General features: G+C 41.1%; 3 protein-coding genes across 4 annotated transcripts in view; 1 reads left to right on the plus strand and 2 right to left on the minus strand.

Annotated features, from left to right (window-relative positions):
• The first annotated feature begins 89 nt into the window (after nt 1–89).
• On the plus strand, nt 90–1,258 carry ncbp2as2 (NCBP2 antisense 2 (head to head)). Its single transcript, XM_061077904.1, has one exon. The coding sequence runs from the start codon at nt 423–425 to the stop codon at nt 726–728; it is 306 nt and encodes a 101-aa protein (XP_060933887.1). The 5' UTR covers nt 90–422; the 3' UTR covers nt 729–1,258.
• A 650-nt stretch (nt 1,259–1,908) lies between these two features.
• Nucleotides 1,909–11,228, minus strand: meltf (melanotransferrin). Its single transcript, XM_061077486.1, has 16 exons — nt 11,180–11,228; nt 10,189–10,343; nt 9,523–9,622; nt 9,018–9,203; nt 8,774–8,933; nt 8,607–8,674; nt 8,013–8,197; nt 7,076–7,241; nt 6,678–6,820; nt 6,295–6,391; nt 6,015–6,209; nt 5,623–5,776; nt 4,985–5,052; nt 4,708–4,895; nt 4,170–4,362; nt 1,909–3,479 (listed from the first exon to the last, which is right to left on the minus strand). Exons 1-16 carry the CDS (start codon nt 11,226–11,228, stop codon nt 3,418–3,420), a joined length of 2,169 nt encoding a protein of 722 aa, XP_060933469.1. The 3' UTR covers nt 1,909–3,417.
• Nucleotides 11,229–17,802: 6,574 nt separating this feature from the next.
• The window catches only part of LOC133010067 (disks large homolog 1-like), a 104,159-nt gene continuing 101,122 nt past the window's right edge, over nt 17,803–20,839 (minus strand). For both annotated transcript variants that reach the window (XM_061077483.1, XM_061077484.1), the window contains exons 22-26: nt 20,503–20,604; nt 19,807–19,979; nt 19,538–19,647; nt 18,682–18,773; nt 17,803–17,979 (exon numbers count right to left, since the gene is read on the minus strand). In XM_061077483.1, the coding sequence (XP_060933466.1) occupies nt 17,873–17,979; nt 18,682–18,773; nt 19,538–19,647; nt 19,807–19,979; nt 20,503–20,604 (584 nt within the window). In that variant the 3' untranslated portion in view covers nt 17,803–17,872. The remainder of the gene's footprint in view (nt 17,980–18,681; nt 18,774–19,537; nt 19,648–19,806; nt 19,980–20,502; nt 20,605–20,839) is intronic.

Genomic DNA, 20,839 nt, shown 5'->3' on the forward strand with positions numbered 1-20,839 from the left:
TATAAAACACAGGCATAAATATATAATAAAAACCCAGAATCATAACAAATGAGTGAGCCAATGAACGAGCTCCACGTTCGTCACATGAGTCTGGATACGCCGTTACGTCCTCTTGCGTGAAGCTAGCTTGGGTCTGTTATGACACCAGCGACACTTTGACCTGATCAGCCGCTGTGAGTCCACTTTACGATCTTTTAACACAACAACGTGACAGAATGAACCAACACCGATGAAAGTACGTTAACGTCTCGCTGTCGGTTGACGTTGTTGTCGTCGCAGAGCTGAAAACACGGTTTGCTAACAGCTAGCTAGCACCGAGCTAACAGGTAGCTAGCGCCGAGCTAACAGCCAGCTAGCATCGAGCTAACAGCCAGCTAGCATCAAGCTAACAGCTAGCTAGCACCGAGCTAGCACCTGCCGTCATGTTGGCCCGGCTGCTGCTCGGCGTCCTCAACAAGCTCCAGGTGGTGGAGAAGCTGGCGGAGTCCCGGCCCATGCGACGGGCGGCGCAGATCACCGCCTACGCCATCACCCGGGCTCAGCTGGCCGGCCGGGACGCCTCGGAGCGGGCCATGCGATCCCAGACCCTGCGGCAGGTCCGGGAGGAGGCCGGCAGGGTGCCCCGGGACCTGGGCGAGGTGGGCGGCCGCCTGAAGAGGGTCCGGGACACGTTCGTGAAGGAGGTGAAGGAGGGATGGAAGGACGGATCCAGGCAGATCAAGAAGTAAACAGGACAAGTAAACATCACTTTCATGACCTGGTTGTGATTCCAGTAACTTTCCTGCTGGAGGAATACAGAATCTACCTGTGCCAGCAACATGTCTCCCACCAGGAAGGGACTGGTGTGCTGTTAATCATCACTCACATGGGATCTATGTCCAGAGTCTTCATGTGTTCCTAAAGTATCCAGCTCTCTGAAAAACACATGGACGTTTGCTGTGTGCACTTTGTTTTGTTTAAGGGAATCATGTGGGGAACAGTTAAAAACCTCTGGAGCTGCACTGTACGAATCACCACATAATAATGTCCTGATGAAAGTATAGTTTTTTAAATTTCACTTTAACCGATGTGCCGTGCACTCGATCATCTGTGACACCAAATCCTGCCGAGGACCTTCATTTCCTTCATTTGACATTAAGTTGTCAGAGGGAATCTTGTATCAGCTGTATATGTATATTCAGAGGGACATTGTATGTAAGACATTGAATTCACCCTGTTGTCCAGGTTGTATAAATAAAGATGATTATTTATGACATAATACTTTGAATGCTGTTTCAGTCGGTATCGTTTGTTTTCTGAAACTCCAGACCTTCTGATGAATCTGAAATTTCTTCTCCACTCAAAAGTGTGTCTTTTGGAATCTTATTTCCATTTTGCAGAATGATGTGCAGGATCTGATACTATGTCCACATTCATCTGTTGATAGCGGGAATTATTCTCTCTCGATTTCAGTGTCTGTTTCCTGGAGCAACATTTTTTTATAACTAGCTTTAAAGCTATTCATGGTCGAATTTTCACTTCACTCCTCACACTGTTTCCTTCCCCCAAGTTGTAACTCAGTTACTTTGCTTTAACAACTCATACAGGAGTGTGGTACTTTCCAACATGATGTAAGTGGAGATAACGGTGTACTTTATGGATAGATGTGAGATCCGTGCAGTAGGGAAAGCTGACCCAGATACTTTACTCTTACTGAAAGGTGCAGTGGTTAGATTCACATTAAAAAAAAGACAGCTGAAATATGAAGCCACATTCCTTTCCATCCAAAATGGAGTAAATATTTTGTCAAACCTGTATCAATAACTGCTTCATGATACAGATCCTGGTATAAGTCGTGATCAGAAGCTAGTAATAATGGAAAATAAACAACAACATAAATACCAGAAAAAATAAATAAAAGATCAACAGTGAATTTTGCAGCATAAACTTTATTTCATTTGTAAATTGCAGATAAAAAAAGCTTTATGTTTCAATACTTATGCAGACGCACTGGCCTGGCAACTAAATATTAGTCACATGTGACATCATTTCACAAGAGAAATAATTCCATATCAAGGGGGAAAGGAGACATTGGTTTCTGACGGCATGAGTCAGTACATATACACTGATATGGCACCTGAACTTCATATAAAAATAGAAAATCTCAACATATAGGAAAATACACATCCAATCAACAGTTAAACAACAGAAACAGCATCAAGCAGCAGGAAGCACATCAGATATCAGAAGAGTCTAGTAGCGATTAGTGCTTTATAACTGTGGATTTAGGAGGAATTTTGTCGAAAAGTATTTAATTTTATTCACAATTGTGTTTTCATCACATGCAACTAAGAATAACTGTTTTATTATCATAAGGATATTGACATGCAGAATTTGTATCACATTCAACCTGCACCTTCACTGCCAGTCACTGCTGGATGTCACAAAACCCACAGGATGTTTTCTTCATGTTCTCCCCAAACCACTGAGCTAGAGTTACTCCATTTGTGTCTAAATCTGTAAACTAATATTCTTTATTTGGGGGGAGGGGTGGTTGCAGAAGAACTAAAGAAATATTAAAAGGGCTCAAGAATTATACAGCAAAAGCTTTAAATGAGCATCGGCTGCAAATTAATGTTTCATTTGATTTATTATTTATTTGTATTTACCCCTTTTGTTTAATCCTTTTGCAAAGCAATAAGAAAAGTGCAAAATAAATGATGTTAGGATGATTATTAATATTATTATTATTATGCTGAATTAAATCATTTATATCTTTCATGGGAAAGCGTTTGAGGAGAACACATGAAGCCAACAGCCTGTGGATGAAAGCTCCTCCTAACAGCGTCCTGACCACAGCTCTGTGTGGAGGCAGCACTAGTGCATATTCACTGATATGGCATTAGCTTCTATTAGAAACACACAGCCTGAACTAAGATAAGGCTTCGTCCATTACTCACAGAGCAAGTGGCAGCAGAGCAACAATCTGATTTCGACATTCACATGAAACCTCTGCAAATGGTCACGCGAGGTTAAGGTCACCCTGCTCTTTGTAAAACAAGCTTCGGACAGACAGGCAGGCACCGATACCCACGAACGCAATGTAACAGCAGGTGGCAGCATACACACTGATATGGCAGCTCACCCTCAGTAAACAACGTGGCAGCGATGCCTGATTGACACTGGCTGGCAGCACGATTCAAATCCAGATTTACAATTAGAAACACATTCAGGGAGAGAAGGAGAGAAGGAGTGTGTCTCCAGAAAAAAGCTGAAGTGGCTGAAATGAACTGTGGTGAAGTGGTGAAAGATAAAAACCAGGGGACACAGGAGGGAGGAAGGGAGATATCCATGTCATGGATGAAGGGAAAAAGCGGAAGAATTGGAAGAGGAGGGGAATAGAGGGAGGATTGTCTGTGTCACTCTGTGTGTTTCTATCTAGAGGTTGGTCATCATGAGGCTGAGCAGAGTCGTCAGCAGCAGCCACACGGAGGACATCACTGTGAGGGGGGGAGAAATTGGGAAATATTAGTAATATTGTCAACAATGTTGTCACAGTTACTGGCCAAAAGGGAGTTAACTCTGAGATGAGAGGCTATTTTGTGCTCTGTAAAAGTCAATTGAATCAGAGGTTTCAGAAAACGTTTTCTTTCCCATACTTTATCAAAACTTAGATGTTGACGTAAACAGTTTTTACAAGTGGGTAACTGGTTATTACGGTAACTCCAGCACAGCAGCTCACTGCCTTCTTCTCGCTGCAGCTTCATATTTAGTGCACGAGGCGGTTCTATCAATCTGAGTCCTGAATGTTAAGATGGACGACATGACTGTTCCCCAAAAGTAATGCCAAATCAGCTATATCGCCCCCTGGTGGCTGGATGCAGTATTTAGTTCTTAAACTCCACCTCCACCCAACAAAAAATCCAACTACACCTTAGCAGATTTTTACCAAAGATGGTTTCTGTCATTTTTGGTAGTTGTTATGAAAATGATTTATATTAGAGGTCCTGTCAATGGGACCTTGATACCATCACTCCATGATTACACCTGCACATTATTTCCAAAGTAATGTCACTTGCTGTAAATTTATTAGTACGTAAAAGTAAAAAATTATATTTCAAAAATTTAAAACACGAATCACTTTGATTGGGATTTGATTGTCGGAAATGAGAAACGTGATTTTTATGTACCTGCGGTGGATGAATTACACTCCATCGTGACCAGTGAGTCCATGTAGGCCTGTCCCAGCCACTCCTGGTAGGTCCTCCTGTCTCCGACCCCCATGAGGCGAACAGTGGAGTCTTTGAAGATGAGGTCACTGCCCTCGTAGGCCTGCGAGTCAAACATCCTGAAACCAGCACCTGTGTCGTTGCTATAATAAATCTACAGGGACAGAGAGAGAGAGAAAGAGACGAAGACGGATGAGTAAGTTACCCCTCAGGACCATTCATCTCACAGTCATTATTCATTACTTTTAAATATTATTTGTATGTTTGTTAACTTTTTTTTACCAACATGAGAACATTGCTTTTCTTTCATGGCGCATTTTTTTTTGTCTTTTGAATTGGATTGTCTTAACAGCACATAATTCTTTTTAATGAAAAATGAGAAAATCCTGTTGTAGCTTCATGACCTTACGACGATGCCATAACTCTTACAAAGGCTAAAGTCCTTTACTCTGAAGGATTACGTGTCACTCCCTTCTGCCCCCGGTATGGACACTCCTACCTGTCCGCGGTCCAGGAGTCCATAGACGGCGTGGATGTTGGTGCCGGGCCGGACCATCACAGCGTGGGAGGGGACTCGAGCCAGGTTACAGCTTCGGTACTGTGTGACCTCGGCTTTAGTGCCATGAGCACAGAGCAGCTGGAAATCCCCGGAGTGGAGGTTCGTTGCCCATGCTTCCGCAGAGTTACCTGAACAGACACACAGAGGCAGGGGGTTTACTACATGTCCCTTACAAACCTGAGAAGAGCATTTTGTATCTTGGAGTTGCTCGTCTCACCGTCTGTGTTTTGGAAGACGGTCGAGTGCTTGACGAACGCCACGTCTCCGTTTCCGCTTGCCAGACACCTGAGAGAAGACAGACAGACACGTGTAGCTTAGAGTTTTAGAAACTAGTCATAAAGATGTAAGTCTGTGAACATTAAAAACTAAAAGTAAGATATTTACCAGATCTTTTTTAGTTTTGTGCAATAAGAAACATCCAATCGCTGAGCTTAAAATTCCTGATTTGTGTTTCAAACAACAGGTGAAAGCCAAAGATCAAAGTTATGACACAATCTGGAGATTGACTTTTGGTGTCTTATTGAATTCTTTTTTGTAATGAATGTGAGAAAGCTGATGTTTATTTCCCCCAAAATTCATTAAGTAAGTGTTGTGAATGTGCTACGGGCTTCTTTCCCATTGCGACAGGAACTAGGCTCATGGGCATTGTAGTATTACGAACATGCAAAACTGATGAACAAAACAGATTTGCCAGCAACAAATGTGAAATAATCAGAACTAGATCATTGTATTATACTGGAAAGACACTTTATTCTATTCAAACTAATATTGAGGACATCATTAAATAAAAATAGGAATAAAGAATGAGGAAACTTGAAGTGGTTCAGTGTTTTGTGATGTTCCAGCGTCGTGTACCTGAATGCACCGTTGTATCCATCGTACAGGTCCTTCCCCTTCTCACACTTGTTCTGTCCCGAGGCGTCTCCCGCACACAAGCCACACAGGTTGCTGGGGAAACCAGGCTGATTGGCACCTGGCACACAGCTCTCCTTGAAGAAACCTCCCACCGCTGAGCATCATGGGAGAGACGGGAAACAGGAAGTCAAACACTGGAGGGAAAAGCTTTTAGACCAAATATGTTGTTTATCTGAAGTACAAGAAATTATATCAAAATAAAATGTTATATCCCTTAAAAACAGTTGAAAACAAACCATTGTGAGTGAGTTGAGCTGACTCGCTGCAGTTCACACCTCTGCCACACTCACTAGCTCTCACACCTCTCTCTGACCTTGGGGTATCTCACTGACCTTGGGGTATCTCACAGTGCTGAGGGGCGATCAAGCCTCTCTCTATCAGCGCTGCCACCGGGATGTTCCAGCCGGCCGAGCGACCGTATCCGGTGTGACAGGAGCGGCGGCCGCGCAGGTCGTCAAGGCTACGGATGTCAAAGCTGCTCTTTTTCACCACGGCCACGGCGTAGTATATGGAGCCATCACTTTCCTCTGCAGAGAGAGAAACACACCACACGTTTGTACGCACTGTGTTGCAGAATGTGTGACTGTGGTCTTGTTTGTGTGTGTTTTTAACCTGTGTAGCTCTCGCCAGTAGCAGGGACCAAGCCATAGTCTTTGCCTGCTGTGTAAATGTATCCTCCGTCCAGAGTGACGGCATCAGCCTCCTTGTTCTATACGCCCAGAAGAAAGATAAAAAGGCAGTTGTAGTTAGCAGAACTGTGAAGTAATACACTCAAAGTACACATTAAATACATTTTTCTTTAAATATGGCCTCTGTGATTTTAAGTAGTTCCTCAAACTCGTGCGTGGGTATTTCGATTTTTTTTCCATTAAGTTTTAATCAGTTTTAGATCAATTTTAAATTAACTCTTGAATGTGAACATCAGTATCTCACACTCAACACTCTCTTGAAGCTCAAGATCTTTTATTTTGAAGTGAATATCACTGCAGTGTCACCTTGATTCTGCTCATGCAGTCAGTCACGGAGTCTCCATAGACACACTGGACGTCGGGAGTCAGACCTTTGACTCTGAAGGCTTTGGCCATGTCAGCACACTTCTGCTGTTCGGCTCCGGACAACACACACCACCGCAGATTATCTGGAATAATAACAGATAAATAGATTAAATAAATCATCGAGAAAGCACCAACTTCTTTCTTAATCGAGATAGAGAGTTAGATAGGGAGATAGATAGATAGGGAGATAGATAGATAGATAGATAGATAGATAGACAGATAGATAGATAGATAGATAGATAGATAGATAGATAGATAGATAGATAGATAGATAGATAGATAGATAGATAGATAGATAGATAGATAGATAGATAGATTAGATAGATAGATATATTCACCTTCTGGTTTACAGTCCATGGCTTTCAGAGCGTTGTAATAGTAGCGGCCCATCCACCTCTCGGGGTCGTCTGACTCCACCTCCTGAAACATGGCGGTTGAGTCGGAGAACAGCACCGTTCCTCCTCCGTACTCCGCAGATGAAAACATGTTGAAGTCCGACTTTTCCTAGAGGCAAGAAGTTACAGGGCGTCAACACAGCGAACACAGGTGCAGTGGATCATGGGCGCCCTCTTTCAGCACTAGAGAGATATGAGTGTTTGTCATAAACAAGCTAAGGTAGAGGATGTACTGTAGGCTACAGAAAGAGCACAAATAGAGTCTGTTTGTTGTGTTGAGTGAAGCTCACAAATATTTTCTTATCTGTTTTGCAGAGAGGACAGAACGACCTCACAGTAATCTCACCTCCCTCATAAACAGTGGCCCCTCCTCAGGGGTTAGGGGCCGATGGATCCCTTTCACGTTAATCTTACACGTTGGACTTTTAAAGACAACGTTGGCTTTACGATCTTTTTGCCACCACATGGATATTACCCATAATCCCCAGCTTCCTGAACCAGGGGAGATGCCTCTGTAACAATCCACCAAACTCTGTTTAGAATTCTTCACATTTTAAAAGTTTCCTGCTGAATAATGGAGATAAACTCAGGTATTTAGTAACTTCTTAGTCTTTTTAACTGATCTGCAGGTCAGATCAACTTGCTGGACCCGATTCTGACAATTGAAGCTGTGACTCTCATGCTCCATATTCACAGTCAGCGAACCAACAATCACATATTTAAGATAATAAGCTTCATGGTGTTGCTTTAAGTTTTAAAGGTTTAGATCCAAATTTAGTGTTTTTCTCACGTGACAGAAAAATGAAACCGGCCTTATGAATGAGCAGAGGACAAGTTTCATGGGTTGTTACTGTCACGATGTTTGTGAGTGAAGACGTACCAGTCCCTCCTTCAGCATGTTAAACACCACGGAGGAAGTGACATCACTGCGGACCACAATGCCTCGGAAAGGGACTCGGACCAGATGACACGTTTTCCACTGAGCGATGGGAGCTCTGGTGCCGTCGCGACACAGCAGCTGATAGTCGGAGGACTTCAGGTTTGTTGCCCACTCTGGACCTCGACCTGGTGAAATATTAACTGATTAGCTAACAGACACATAGACGGTAAATAAAGCTGGATGACATGATTAATGATGAAGCCAAAGGGCCTTGACTGCCCCCTGGTGGCTGGCTGCAATATAGGTCAAATAAACCCCACCTGCTCCATGTTAATGAATGGGTCATGGCTCAGACTATAAAGTCAGAGCATCTGAACCTCATTTGACGTAGTTCTTATATCTGATGAAAGTTCATTTTTGTGGTAAGTTTGGTTTTCTTATTCTTAAATTAATTTCATCATAACAAGACAATATTTTTATGATATGATGAGTAACATGAGAAAATGTAAGCTCTACCAATAAACCTTTCATTTTATAACATGATACAAATTATATATGTGGTGTTGTCTCCTTAATAGGTAACTAAGATGATACCTTCAGTGTTCTCCTCCACTGTTGTGTGTTTGATGAAGGCCACCTGTCCTGCTCCCTCAGCCAGACATCTACAGAAAAGAGAAGATATTGAGAATAAAGGATACAGCCAAGGAAAGGAGGGAGCATCGACAGTCACTTCTCTGTGTGTGAGGATGAGTGTGTGTCACCTGAAAGCTCCTTCATAGCTGTAGTATATCTCTTTGGGGCTCTTGTCACATTTGAACAACGTTCCACTCCCGTCTCCTTTGCACAGCTCACACAGAGACGTGGGGTCACCGGCCTCGTTGGCGCCGGGGATGCAGCTCGCGCTGAAGAAATCTGCCACAGCTGAAAACAAACAGACACACCTTCCAGCTCTGTGCGTGTTCTGTTTATTATGTATGTATTTGTGAGAATGAAAATCTGTCCTACCCTGTGAGAACTTGCAGCCCATCACAGACATGTAACCCTGGTCCGTGAAGTATCCCAGAGGCATATTCCAGCCGGCCGTCCGGCCCTTCCCAGTGTGGCAGCTCTTCTTTCCTGCCAGGTTGTGGATGTTGATGCCTGAATCCGCTTTCTTCACCACAGCAACTGCGTAGTAGGCGGCTCCGGTGCCTGAGGCGACAACACACTAAGTTTAACACTAAGTTTAACAGCAACGTGTTGTTGTCATTGACCAGAAATGAGATCTACATCAAAGTGGATGTTGAAATAAGTCTCATGCTGCCCAGAGATCATCTTTAATGACTCTGAAATTCTTTGCAGGAGCTTCCTTCTTGTTATTCATGATAAGCAAAATTAACTTGAGATAAGGTTACCAGACCAGAAGATCATTGCAAAAGCTGAAAGTGGCTCAGTATTAAAAGATAAATACACACATGTGGGAGGACCTGTCTGAATGTGTCATGTCTTTGTATAATTATTCAAATCTTACGGTCACTCTTTGATTCACTGGCGGCCATCTTGAAGGAGGCGGTCTTTCCCAGCTCGTAGATGTCAGTTCCAAACATGGAAACCGCATCAGCTTCTTTTCTCTGCAGAGGTTAAAAAAAAAAAATCATGTGAGACAAATATTGGAGAATTTTTTTGTGGTCTCATGATGTTTAAAAACATTTAGGGCTAAATCTCTGAAATCGCATGACAACAATATTACTCCTTTTAACTATTTAAACATCCTTTTAATTAAAAAAATATGATGGTTTTGGTTCATATCAAATATTGAAAAATTTGTGAAATTTATAATATGTGCAATTACACTTGTTTTTCACATCGTTTCAGCTTCTTGGGACTGTTCACAGATCAGGAATTTTCCAGTTTGTGTTTGTCATAAACAGCTCTGCTCCCTCTGATAACTGAATTACTGATTAAGAAGTTTATTGCCACTTTCCATACTGCCTCTGTTATCTGATGCTCGATAGTGTGTTCTGCTGTTCTAAGTATTCTATTCCTGACTGATTAAAATTAATTTTTGGTATAATTAATAATAAATTAACTGATCTACGTCAATCTACAATGCATGAGGCTGTATGATTAAACTACAGTGATCACAGGTGATTTAGACATTTTCAGTCAGGTTTAAAGAAACGGTTTAAAACCTGACCTCCAGTTTCTGAACGCAGCCCTCCACTGTCACACCGCTGACACATTTGAGGGATGGACGGATGGAGACTTTGGCGAATGCCTGAGACATGGCCTCACATTTCCTCAGCTCTGCATCTGAGATGGTGCACCAGCTGATGCTCGACTGGCCGAACACTGAGGGAGAGACACACAGAGAGAGACCACTTGCAGATCAGTCACACAAATACTTCCTGTGATTCATGAAAGAACATCTGGAGGATTCACCGTCTAAAACCATGGATCATTACACAATGGGCGTTTACACACACAGACAAGTAAAAGACTCATCACTTCAACTATCAGACACAAATCCAGACTGAAAAAGACGCTAAGAAACTGTCATTTGTCGCGTTTTCCATCTCTTTGTGTTAATTGTAAGTGATTTTGTGGCCAATGTATGTTACTTATGGTCACTTATGTGTCTTTGTGGTTGTTTAATGTCTCTTTGGGGTCATTCGGGTTCACAGGGACCTGTAGACCCCTTCAGTAATCTGTCCAAATTTGCATATTTCGTCAACTCCACTGTACTTTCTGTCAAATAATGTTACTTCCCACGCTGGAGGTTGTAAGATGAATCTGTGGAAGCACAAGCTGAATATCAAGATGTAAAACAAATATATGCATTAACTATTTATTTGATGTTTGCTAAATGTTAATTGTATAATACTGGATTGTTTAACAAATCGAATAGTGAATTTTTACCCCTTTTATTCCACATGAAATAAGTATCTGAAAGAATACTGAAAAAAGATTTACTTTTATCACACACCAGTAAAGTTATTCTGAACACTTTGCATATTAACAACACCTTAGATATCTTCAATTATCTAAACGTGTTCTTTGTGTTTTGGATTTTCGTGTTTTTAATAAATCTTTGTGGACAAAGATCTAAACTCAACAATAAGGCTTTATCCAAAAATAAAACACACCGTTACCTTTCTGTAACTCTGGTGTGATGCAGCAGCTCTTACCTGCAGGTAGAATCAGCAGCAAAGCTCCCACTGTCCTCCACGTGGCCATGGCCTCACTCTATCTGATACAAGGTAAAATAGCTTCCTTTTCCCTCTGCTCCACTTTATATGAAGACTCCAGAGTCAAAGTTCAACTTCTATCTTAAAGACTCGGCTTAAAGTCCTCGTGTGGAGCTGGAGGAGGTTGTACTTTTGGTGATTTACAACCCAGTCACCGGTCATTCAGGAATCATGAGACTCTGAGTGTTCATGGAGAGGGAGGACCTGGTCTGACACGTCTCTGCTGCTGCTGCTGACTGGCTGCCGGCCACAGCCCAGGACAGAGAGGTCTTTTACAGTCAGGACCCCACCCCAGCCTCCCCCTCTCTCCCCTCTCTCCCCTGCTCTACTACGGTGGTGTTTTCCACTGATGGGCAGAGAGGAACAGATCCATGTTGGTCAGTGACTCACTGCTGCTGAGACAAACACAGACAAACAGGCTGTTTACCTGCTTTCCTCCCTGACACGCACGTGAAGCTCAGGAGCTGGATTTATCTGAAACAGAAAACTGAGGCTAATGAAATCAATAACTTAGATGAACCCCCCAAAAGATAATAAATCCACCGACTGTGGTCATCTGGTCATTAAAGAGAAATGAAACTAAGAAGGCGTAAAGGAGGTAAAAGCTTGCACTGTAGATTTCCTGGGTTTGAATCGAGGCTTGTGCTCCTGCTGCGTGTGGTGGAAAAAGTCAGTTACCAATTACTGAGGTACCACTGTGTTGAGGAGTTTTTGACCATCCTAACACATTGCTGTATATGCCACCAGTTATATGTATATAAGGTATATTACACATTAAATCTGAACACTATTGGGAGAGTGGGGCCTGTTTCATTCCACAGACACTCCCTTCTTCCTCCAAGCAGGACCCATTGCTCATGTTACTCTGTTAGCGTCTGTATATTGTTTCATCTTCTGGTCACCTTTATGCATCAAGTCCACATGAAAATCTTTTGCATGACACATCAGCTGCTGCCTGAGTTCTCATTCCACCAGCTTCCAGAAAGCCTCCATTACACAGTGTAGTAAAAGTAAAAGAGAAGTATAATTGCAGAAATGTACTTAAAATATCAGGAGCAAAAGTACTGTGCTGTGTCACAGGTCCAATATGTTGAGTTCCACCGTTTTAATCTTTATCTCCACCGAGGAGCCTTTATAGTTTAGTGCAGATCCAGGAATTTTTGAACACTTTCTTTAAAATTGCAAGATAGGGAATATTCTTGATGGAATAAAAGTCATTAAGATATTTGGTAAACTGATTGCTCCAAATAAAATCAAACGAAACCAGAAGTAGTTTGAATGAGGTGGGTCTTTTTTGATGGTAACAAATAGGGCGACAAACCTGTAACGACCACCGAGGTGAAGCTGAGATACTGTGGATCAGCAGTTTATACGTGCTGTATAATACTAATGGGCTCAACTTAGAGCTTAGCACATGATTTTTTTATGCAGAAGTAAGAAAAGTAACCAGTAGCTGTCAGATAAATGTAGTGAAATAAAAAGGGTTAGGGTTAAAGTGGCTTTAATGGAGTAAATGTATTAGTTATATCCCATTGGACATATTGGAGGGATTTAACTATGTAGATTTTGTCATGTACTGTCCTTACATACTTGTATTTCAATTTGACATTATTATATTATAGTTTATGGCATATTAATTGTTGTAAAATGTGTATACATATATATATTAGATTTTTCTCTCATCACATCATCTTTGATGCAGGACTTTTCTTGTCTTCCTGGAGACGGAACAGCTTCATGACACTTGGATTCCTTATTCTGTTTTTATGCAGTTAGCATAACAAAGTTGTGCAGCAAGTTTCTATAATGAAAGTTTTCTTTAAACTGCAAAACGGACGAATCATTACTTTTAAAGCATCTATGCTGACAAGTGTCTTTGAAAACTTAATTTGAAGAGTTGAGTGAACTCTCAGCAGGACATACATTCAAATTATCAATTCAAGTTAAGTGCCTAAGTGGTTTAAAATAAAAACTGATCCTTTTAACTTGAATTTACTTTCCTTTTCACTTTAGTCAGTTTTCACTCAGTATTTGTATAACACAGTGCAGCTATTGCAACATGATGTGAGGTGAAATGCAGTGCAGCTTTCCAATGGTCTCAACTGTGACTGGGGAGTCAGATTGTATTTTTGCTGCAGTAGCACTCACAGTGTGACCGAGTGAGGATGACATGGAGGTGGAAGGCGCACCGAGGTGTCAGGACGGAGCTATTCTACTCTCCGGGTGAGTTTAATACTCTTCCGCTGTCACCACTGCAAATCTGACTTTCTCTAAAATATCCAAACAACTCGAATGTACAGTGAACCCTGAGTGAACAGCACTTTGTTTTATAACAACCCTTATTGACCTGGTAGTGTCTGAGTTTAATAACAGTGGTTTACTGCAGCAGATTACCTGTGATTCCCGGATCATGTTAAGTTGAACCTGAGGACTCAACAAACTCAAAGTGTTATGATTTGAACCTTGGACTTGAGATTGTGACACAGATTAATGAGGCAAGACATATTACATGAGATCTCAGACTTTGTTAACAGCCTGAAAATACACCTCGAGATTTCCTACGAGTCACTAATGTTGAAATGTGCCCTTTTCATAATTTCCCCCTTTTGTTTCATATTAATTCTGAACAGCTGTGACTATGTTTCCTGGAAACATTGATGCAATTTGGAACATTAAAATGTGAAAATTGTCTAAAAGCAAGTTATAAAAATAATCATATATGACTAATACAACTTCTAATAATTAACAAATAATGAACTCATATTAACTTAAAAAGAGGTCTCGTTATTAGGAAATTCATGTTTTTGTAAAATTAGCAGCAAATGATAAGAAAATAACAAGAAGATGAAATTAAGTGTTTGAGTTCCTGACTATGATGCATTACATTTATTGGTTGTGAAAAATGTTGTTAGTTAAATTGATTTTGTGTCGTTGAAATTGCATATTGAAAATGGTGTCCCTCAAAGACGTATGTTAGGGGCTTTTTTCTTGTCTTTATACAAGCTCCCTCTGGGCAACAGCTTAATAATGATAATATCAAACCACTGTCCAAAAGTTCCACTTCCCTTGCGGTCAGGTCTTCTTCTGTGTAACGATTCCACTGTGACCTCATTCATACTGAACCTCTTCCTGCCGTGATGGTCAGTGACTGATTAACTCCAGTGGCAGTAAGTGAGTCTGAGTGTGATAGAGAAAGACTAAGATGGTAAATGATTAGCACAGTTTTGTGTGTTCATGAGTGGATTTGTGCGAAGTGTGAGATTTGTCCAGCCCGAGTTGATGAGGCTTGTGTGTTTATACCGGCTCAACTCAGTGCACAATGGAAACCTCTGTGTCACAAGGCCACTAGAGGGACTTCAGATGTGAAGTCTTGCTTTTAGAAGCCGTTGATTAATATCATCCTCATTTGTAAAAGAAAAGTTAATCAGTATTTGCTGCAGTCTGTTGCAATTTCCCTCCTCCTCACAGGAGACTCAGGATTACTACTGGAATATTACTTTTAAAGAATAAAAACAGTGCTTATGGTTTACAATGATGTTGTTCCACTAACCGTTCACAGTAAATTTAGAACGTTCTAGTTCAGAGGAATAGTTTTCTTAACAACAGTTACAGAAAAGGTTGAATGTGTTGTAAGTTTGTATTTGTAGTTATTACACTGGTCTTTTTACCTAAATGCTGATGTCACAGAAAATAGATAAATGGTCCTATTCTGTAGTTGGAAGAGTTGCATTGATGTGGGATAGTTTGTACAGTGTTGTCAGTGTTTTATCATAACTATTAATGGGTTAAAGGTGGACATTATTAAATACACTTTCTATGAATGCAGCACAAACTGGAGCCGGAAGGTTCAGAGTAAAAACTCAACACAAGAGCCATATCAGATATTCACAGAGTCCAATACAAACCTGCAGTTCAGTTCAGGTGAAAGTAAAGGAAAATATATTCATATTCACAGTTAATATCTCATATTCACATTCAACAACAGAAACAGAAAAGAAAAAAATCATATGTGGTAATTAGTGGAAGGATTTCAGTAGATGTCAATAAAGACTTTTATTTATTCATTTTTGTACCAAAATAGGCAGTTAGAGCAGGGATAAATATTATAATATGTTAGATATAGATCCATCTCTGTAATAGATTATTTGCATCAGTGCTTTACTCTAACAGACAGTGGCATGGTCCCCTGGCTAGAAGCACACAGCCGGAGTCACACAGAGAGTTTGTTTCTGTCAGCTGACAAACACCAGCGATCTACTCGACTCGCACAGAGGAACACGCGAGGGGGGGAGTTGGAGTTTAGCTGAACATTCTGTGAGGAGATATTAAAGCTTTTGAAACACACATGGTCAAAACTATCCAGTATGCAGGGAGTCTGGGAGATACTCTGCTGACAGAACAGCCTCTCTGTGTGTCTCTGGTCTCCAGTCAGCGTGGAGGAGTCACCGTGGGGGGGGGGGGTTGAGATGGGTTGTGGTTGGTCTGACAAGGTCCATACGGGGGCTGTGTCCCCAAAAGCATCTTGAATGTTACACTTGACAACGCATATTATAGTCGTTCTTTTCCGTTAAGCTGTGGTGTTGACTTCGCTCTCTTTTAGCTCCGTTTTTGGTCACCACCGACTTGTGAGGGGAAGATTTAGCTGTTTAGCTGTTTAGTTGCTAAATGCCAAACGTGTCCTCTCGTCAGGGTTTTCAAACCAGTTTTACAAAGCAGAGAATCAGCTGAAGGACAAGTGAATGCGTCACACATCTTTAAATACCAGAGAAACACTGGGACGGTATCAGACCTGTGACCCGAAGATGCTTTTATGAAACCAGCCCTCATTAGTGCAACTACAGCAAGAAGGGAAAGCTATACTGATGATGCTGATGATTATGATCGTGATGATAGTGTTGAAGAAGATGATGATACACTGTTCGATGCTCAACTAATGTCACGTGAGTGCGGAGAGGAAAGGAGGCAAGAGGACAAGAGGAGGAAATGAAGGCGTGAAGAAGAGAAGAGGAGGAGGAGGAGGAGGGAAAGAAAGGCAGTGAAACATTGTGGGATTTACTCAAGTTACTTTATCAGAGGATCTGTGCCCGTTTTTATCAAGGAGCTAAAAGTTACATTTTGAATTTAAGTGAAAGATGAATCCAAAAATCATTCACTTATATTTCACTAGACTAAAATATATTTTAATTTTCTTTGACATAAAGGAGCTTATACTCTTACAAACAATAGTTTTTAAAATATTATTTTTGTAACGATGAGCAATATTGAGCTCAAATAACATGATTACATGTTATTTGGATTTGATTTGAACATTTAATAAGATTTTACATAACCTTTTCTTCTACTTATTATCTCCTTCAACAGGCACAGGGGCACGAAAAGAACACAACTGAAAACATTTGACTTTCACTTGTCAGTGCGACACTATCTTCTATTTATTATCTTAAATACATGTCTCTAATTGTCCGTTTCTGCTCAGAGTAAATGAATCATGTGAAAGCTGCTCTTAAAGCAACTTTATGCAACTATTTTACCTTTGAATAGCAGCTTTAAAATCCTTTACATGTCCCACTGACGTTTCTTTTCTCACCGCTCCGCCTGTTCCTTCTCTACTCGGCTGTGGGCTCAGATGTTTTCTTTCATTCTGCTTCCTGCACCGATTATCAGTCTTTCCGGATAAATTGATAAATGTGTCCTAATCTTTACTAACAGCAATTTTATTTTTTATTCTTAAATATATACTCTTACTATATTCTCAGAGACTTGATAAATAACGGCTCAGGGCTCCACATGGGCTCTATCACCATTATGAGGCTGATGTGCTCAGTTTCTGGTCAGGCCTTCAAAAACAATATAATCTAATTTAATTTTCTATTTAAATTCTGATCTTAGAAATCTTAAATAACTTCACTTGCAGAATATCTTCATATATATTTAGCTTCTACATCTCGTTACTGTAATTGTACGTAAAGTTTCCTTTTGGCCCTTGATTCCAAAATGTTGGGGCACATTATAAAGTTTTCACCTCATATTTAAAGTCTGACAGAGGAGAGGACGGAACGAGGGATGGGTTATGAGAGGTAGAAAGAAAAAGACGAGGGAGAGATAGAGAAACTCTAAACAGGAGTGATGCCATGAGGAAAGACGGTCCGACAGGAAGAGGAGATCAAGTTTTTCTCCCAAAAACATGCTCTTAAAGCTACAGCGTGCAAAAGTCTGCCTCTTGGTGACAATATTATCATTACAAACCCATACATTGATGCATTACCCTTCATTAATATGAAAACAACAACGACAACAACAATAAGAACAACAATAATGAAATCAAATCAGATAATGGTACATGTCGCCTTGATTGGAAACCACCTCCTTAAACATTAAGGAACTGAGCTGTAGGAAGATCCACCAATAGGCTGCTGGACAGACTTGAGCTCCTCCCTCTTCAGGAACTGGCAGTCCCAGATAGTCCCAGCCCTCGTCCCAGTTCAGGTGCTCGTGGGAATGTGTGTGTGTGTGTGTGTTCGTCGTGATGAGTGCACCGGAGAAACAAAGAGAGAGAGAGAGGAAGCAGGCTGATAATAGAAAATTAGAGAAGTAGGAAGTATTGAAAGAGTGATGTGTGTGAGATGTGTTTATTCAAAGTCGCTCCTTGGTTGGAATCCAGATGTATGGACCGGACTGCTCCTCCACGATCTGCTTCACCTGCGAGTAAACTTCCTCTAGAGACGAGCCCTGGACGATTCCTGCAGAGACACACACAGACACACACTGTGTCAACTACACAACACACTTTTATATTTAACACACGGAAAATAAACTATCATCAAAATCTCCATTATATGAGATGTAACTGAAAAGATCACTATAATCATTATTGTTATTATTAATAAAAATAATACAATATAATTAAGTGACCAACTACAACTACACAATAGGAGAGACACAAAGCAAAAGTAATACAATAAGGAATAGGAGGAAAGCAGGTCATGTTTGTCTTTTTTAGATGCGTGTGTGTGTGTATGTGTGTTTGTGTGTGTGAGTGTAAGGTTTTTATGTGGAAGATGAAAAAGTCATACAATTTTGGCATGAATCTGGACAAAGGTGCGACAGCGTTGCCCGATGAACCTCTGTATAATCAATAATGCCAAAATTCCCATAATGTATGATCAGCTAAAGTTTTGACATTATTATGAGTTATAATAATCAACAATTAGATGCAGAGCTTGAACTTTCTTAAGTTCATGTGCTTTGATTTGACACAAGGTATATTTATAGTTATTTATAGTTTTGGTATAATTCCCAATAATATCATAATCATTATTTCCTAACTTTTGATTTCAAAGTGTTGCTGCTTATGATTGTGTGAGAGCTGTGGTGGGAGCTTTCTCTTCCTCAGGATCTGTGCAGGTCATGAACTGGTTAGTGTGGTCCAGTGTGGAACTGACCAGAGAAGTACTCTGTGAACTCCTGCTCCAGTTTGACCGCTCGGTCGAACGTCTTCCTCGCCTGCTCTTCCGTGAAGCGCTTGTTCATCTCTCTGGAGACAGACACGAGTCACAAATCATTACTGAGACGTAACGCACACTTTCATAATTACATTTTACAACAGCTTTTTCCACGAATATGAACCTTTAAAAACCTCCTTGACCTCAGTGTATCAGCAATGGTCCCATGATATGATGATCCCTAACCTTTATTACAGTGGAACTGCAGCAGTGATCTATTCTGTACATTTATCTAAGAGTTTGGTAGAAAGGACACTGACAAATGTGTCAAATGTAAATTGTGTCAGTAGAACTTGAGAACAAACAAGCAGATCTACATAAGAACTAATTTTGTAGTTTGCCCGGATAGAAGGAAAGTAGCGATGACATTTTCCCTTCCAGACACAGATTCCAATGCATTGACTTGATAAAAGCTCCTGTTTAAATCAATTGCAGTAGATGCCAGTTGCTGTGCACCGGGAGTCACATGATGCAATTAGTGGCTTGTTCTGTAGCTTTCGACCACATGTTGTTGTCTTCATCAGTGGACAGAGAACTTCTCCTTCCCCTCAACCATGTTAGAGTTCTTTGACTAGGACAGAGTGATATGGACAAAAACTCCAGAGGAAACTACTAAACTGACCTTTTGATTGGATTGTTTCTGATTTCAAGGTCAAGTATGAAATATCAAGCTCAACATTTGAGAAAGTGAAAAGTTAAACCTTCACAGCAACCGGTAAGAACCATGGGATGTGGAAAATGTCCCGACTAACTGGACCTTATGGTGAGATTCACTGGTGTTTCTAACGTTACTCACAGGATGTTGTCGACGTTGCGTGGGCTAATGAAAATAGCGACGGGATGGAGGCCTGCCATCTGGAGACGCTTTATTGCATTCCCTGATACGTCCAGTATACAATGTTTACCCTGGTGGAGAGACAGAGTCAGAGAGAGAGAGAGAGAAAGAGAGAGAGAGAGAGAGGAATCATTAAGCGTCTCTGTGTATTCTGTCCTCCATCGATCCCTTCATCCCGTCTCCTCTGTCGTTTTTCTTCCTCCCCCGTGTCACGACTCTCGGCGTCTCACCTTGTCGGCGACCTCTCGGACAGACTGTATGCTGGTTCCATACAGATGGTTGTTGTACTGTCCGGCCTCGATGAATTTATGCTCCTGGATCTCCTGCTCCATGAGCTCTCTGGAGGACATGAAGTGGTAATCCCTGCCGTCCACCTCGTAGTCTCGCCGCGGCCGCGTCGTGTCTGAGGATCGGTGGTTTTACACGTCATTAAAGAATCGATACATATCAGGTCCTTTCTGTTAATTTTACTTTATGGAGTTTGATCACGTTACTATTATTCACAGTTTTTGTATCTGTCAAATTGCATGAATTTGTTTAAAAGCCAAACTATCAGCTGATTCAATTTAATCTTTGACTTTAACTTTCGATTCACAACTCGTCTCTGCTGCCTCTCAAACAATGAATCTCTTCAAAGTGTCTGGATATTGTTCCAGGTCAAAAGTGTAAGATGTAAATGAACTTGTCTGCTCTAGTGTGAACTAGGTGGGAAAGTTTTGCTTTAAGCTAAACATCAACTTTAAGTGAGTTCGTAAAAAAAGTGCTGAGAAGCATAAAACACAAACATCACAGGAGGCCTCAGCGTCTGTTACAGCATCATAAACATGATTTTACAGTTTTCACAATGTGAGTGAAGGTCAACACAGGTGATCTATATACTGTACGTTTCACTGGGGGTCAGAGGTCGGTTCTTATACGAGACTCACGTGGGACACACGAGCCAAACTTGTCAGGGAACTCCGAGATGAGGTCATCGTTGACCCGATCTTTCATTGGTCCGAGCACGATGACCGGCCGCGTGTAATTAACTGAAAGAGAGAAACAGAACCACATCAATACACAAAGAGACACACATTGAGATGCCAACACAGCAACATCCACTTTTCTCCTTTTAATCATGTTTAAGTAACTTTGAAGCTGCACTAATTAAATTTATATATGAAAATTGGGTCAAATAATTGTGTAACGTAAAACGTGCAGCTCATCATGTCGAAACCACACAGACTTATCATCCACCTCTCTTTTTTCATATATTTAACGATA

Source organism: Limanda limanda, chromosome 9 (assembly GCF_963576545.1).
Source record: "Limanda limanda chromosome 9, fLimLim1.1, whole genome shotgun sequence".
Lineage (NCBI taxonomy): Eukaryota > Metazoa > Chordata > Actinopteri > Pleuronectiformes > Pleuronectidae > Limanda > Limanda limanda.

What these genes read in the sequence shown, in the direction of transcription:
- ncbp2as2 (XM_061077904.1), top strand. Translation starts at nt 423, where the DNA reads ATGTTGGCCCGGCTGCTGCTCGGCGTCCTCAACAAGCTCCAGGTGGTG.
- meltf (XM_061077486.1), bottom strand. Translation starts at nt 11,228, where the DNA reads ATGGCCACGTGGAGGACAGTGGGAGCTTTGCTGCTGATTCTACCTGCA. An exon ending in GGATACAACGGTGCATTCAG is followed by an intron (nt 5,053 to 5,622) that starts GTACACGACGCT and finishes GTCTTCTCTCAG; the next exon opens with GTGTCTGGCAAGCGGAAACG. An exon ending in GACTCCTGGACCGCGGACAG is followed by an intron (nt 4,363 to 4,707) that starts GTAGGAGTGTCC and finishes CTGTCCCTGTAG; the next exon opens with ATTTATTATAGCAACGACAC.